Below are 3,305 nucleotides of genomic sequence, written 5' to 3'. Positions count from 1 at the left end.
AGGCGATTCCGGTTGTAGCTGAGACAATGTGCGGCTGCATTTTTTTGGTATGCACTCTCTGTGTTTTTAGGTCACGATGGAACGAGAGGAAAAAAGAATAAAGAGGGAGGGATAGAAGTGTCTTATTTCCCAGTCAGCGATGTGTATTATGCTGACCCGGTAAGCAATTTGAGATAGCTAGCTTACTGAGAAAGCCACAAATCAAACAAAGAATGTCTGACCGAGTCAGCCCAATTTGCTGACTCGACCCAGTCAGACGGGTTTCAAACACACCCTTAGATTTAAAATGAAATATTTATTCGAATTCATATGTAAATCTACAAGTTAATTAATTTGTGTATCCTATTAAACTCAATTTAAGTTTATAACAATTAGATGGATAAAGACTAATGCTCTTGAATTGTTACGATAACTAGTATTTTTAAAATTAAAAGATAATTTTACCCTTATTCAAAGGACACATGAGGTGTGTTGTTAACTATAGAAGTTAACAAGTGTTATCTTCATAGACCAAAACAACAATAAAACATGATTTTAGGGACCAAAATTGCAAGTTGAAAAGCCAAATCCAAAAAAAAAAAAAAAAAAAAAAAAAAAAAAAAGAAAATTAGGAAACCATGGGTATAAAATTTGCAATTTTGTCATTGTTTTCTCTCTCTCTCTCTCTCTCTCTCTCTCTCTCTCTCTCTCTCTCTCTCTCTCTCTCTCTCTCTCTCTCTCTCTCTCTCTCTATATATATATATATATATATATATATATATATATATATATATATATATATATATATATATATATTATTAGTCTTATTTTAGACCATAAATAAAATTTTCATTAAAACTTTAGTGTAGACACATATTAAGCTTTTCCATTGTTAATTAGTTGATATTCATACATTAATACGAATGCCTTAGCAAAAAGAATCTCAAAATCGAACATAAAACACAAATAGTAAATGAAACCCTAAAAAGCTTTCGAACTTTCTAAATAAAGAAACCCACATATAGACATACAAACTTTCTAAATAAAGAAACACACATAAAGACACACACTTACTCACTCACTCGGCGGTTCCTTCAGGAATTTCTGGGAGCTTATTGAACACACGAGCACAACTATACACAGAGCAAACAGCTTGTATAGTCGTCAAGAACAACATAGACATACCAGCCAACAAAGTGAGAAGCTTCCACGATGCAAACACATATTTCTTCATGAACCTCGACAATTTCACCCTCCATGTTTTGGAATACCTTTTGTTCACATCTTCGATCACTTTATCCATTTTGGGAACTTTGGTTAATTTCACAGATTTGCTCATGCCATTCCATAAATCTGCAACCTCTTTGTCACTCTTCAAATGGTTCTGAACTATGCCTCTTTCACTCAAAAGCTTTGCGTCTTCTTCGGTATCGATTATTCCGTTCATTAGCTCAGTGTAACGAGCGACAACCAATGGCCCCGCTGCAACACAGGCTTCGTATGCTACCAAGTTTCTCAAATAAACTTCTGTGTGTACGTCCAGAATGACTACTGGGAGGTATAATGTAGATGTTTTGATATCGAAACTAATGCCAAAGATTCCGTCGTTAACAGGTGAGAAAAGGATCCCAGCTGTGGCCATTTGGGTGACTGATGGGATCTTTATTTCCTCTATTAATGGAACATTGGAATCTTTATCGTCTTTTGATTTCTCCTCTCCTCCACCACGAATGTTTTGAATCATCTTTTCTACGGGTTCTTTAATTAGGTTGAGCATCGGAATGTTTGACAACACCTTCAATGGTAGTTTCATCATGACTGTGACTGGTTTCATGAAAATTAGCTTCTTGAAAATCCTCAACAGACTTGCATTTGATTTGGAAACGATTTTCCAGATAAAATCCTTGAAATGTTGAACATCACTGGGCTTTGCAAAAGACTCTTCTTGATCACCATCATTGGCGTCCTCGGTGATACCTTCATAGTCTATTTCAATGGCTTCAATATGGAGTTCTTTGTTGTTTGGCACAGTCATGTGGTAAAGAAAGTCGAGGAGGTGATCACAGTCGTCGATATCAATATCAGGAAGCTGTTTTTCTTTAAATGGAGAAACCTCATGGTACAATCCCATCAACATGGACTTCAACGTCTCCGCTGCAGACTTGTTTTCATCATCTCGAATCTGATTCTCCACCATCGTCTTCATCAGAAACAATGGGATCTGGTTCTCCACCATAACCAAATCACGAAGAATCGCCATCTGCGACATTTTAGAGCTCCCGGAAGTATCCACCAAATGAGAAACTGAGGATGTACAATTTTCTACTGATGACCGAGCTTGTTCTTTAACGGAATACACGCGAAGGAACTCCAGTAAAAACGCCATGTCAACAGCTAGAATCCAAACCAGTACCTCTCCAGACATATCAAGAAACTTATGGTAGCAAGCACGGATTCGAGCCTCATCTTGTTTCCTCATCTCCTCCACCATTTCTTCGAAGCTTGTATTCATTAACTTCTGGGTACGTCGTGCTGCTTCAAGCTTGTACCTTTGCATGTCGTATACCTCCTCTCGCCAATGGTGGAAAGGACCTAACGCGACTTGTTGTGGAATGTAGGAATCAGGATCGGTTGCAAGGAGTACTTTAGGGACACTGAATATACAAACAGGGAATTTAGATATTTCTTCATTATCAGGTTCGGCAATGGATTTACGCATGCTTTTAACCCATCCTTCCTGATCGATGTTGGACTTGTTGAAAGAAGAGGAATTGGAGAAGTTGCGCGATGAGGTTTCCATTATGGGGGTGGAGTTGAAGATGAGAATGTTGAATGCGATATATGGCCATATGAATGATCATATATAATGTACGTTTAAACAATAAAAATAAAGTAAATTACATGAATGGTCCCTATGGTTTGGGGTAATTTACGCGTTGGGTTCTTAACTTATTTTTATAACTCGGAAGGTCCTACTGATTGTTTTTGTTACGCACTTTGTCCCTACTGTTTGTTTTTATTACGTGCTTGGTCCATGTCTTACTTTAAAAAGACTATTATTTATATAGGAAAAAATTGTGGGATAGGTAAAATAAGGTGAGGGAAGTGGGGTTGGGGTGTGTTTATTTAAATAAATTAAAAAATCAAAGGAAAAATAGTCTTTTTAGGTAAGACAGGGACCAAACGCGTAACAAAAACAAACAGTAGGGACCTTCCGAGTTAAAAAAGTAAGTTAGGAACCAAACGCGCAAATTACCCTAAACCATAGGGACTAGAGCTACTCGATTAGCTACGGAACCGGGTGCATTTCCCCAAGGGTGTCCTAA

General features: G+C 37.3%; 1 protein-coding gene across 1 annotated transcript; it reads right to left on the bottom strand.

Annotated features, from left to right (window-relative positions):
* Nucleotides 1-862: 862 nt before the first annotated feature.
* Nucleotides 863-2,794, bottom strand: LOC111881440 (putative UPF0481 protein At3g02645). The gene has a single exon (XM_023877833.3). It carries the CDS (start codon nt 2,777-2,779, stop codon nt 1,058-1,060), a length of 1,722 nt encoding a protein of 573 aa, XP_023733601.1. The 5' UTR covers nt 2,780-2,794; the 3' UTR covers nt 863-1,057.
* Between the last annotated feature and the right edge of the window lie 511 nt (nt 2,795-3,305).

The sequence above is a fragment of the Lactuca sativa genome, chromosome 6, assembly GCF_002870075.4.
Source record: "Lactuca sativa cultivar Salinas chromosome 6, Lsat_Salinas_v11, whole genome shotgun sequence".
Classification (NCBI taxonomy): Eukaryota; Viridiplantae; Streptophyta; class Magnoliopsida; order Asterales; family Asteraceae; genus Lactuca; species Lactuca sativa.
Note: the sequence above shows the minus strand (reverse complement) of the source record. Positions and strands in the feature narration are given on the sequence as shown.

Bases quoted from the DNA above. Each gene is read 5' to 3' on its own strand.
- LOC111881440 (XM_023877833.3), bottom strand. From the start codon at position 2,779: ATGGAAACCTCATCGCGCAACTTCTCCAATTCCTCTTCTTTCAACAAG.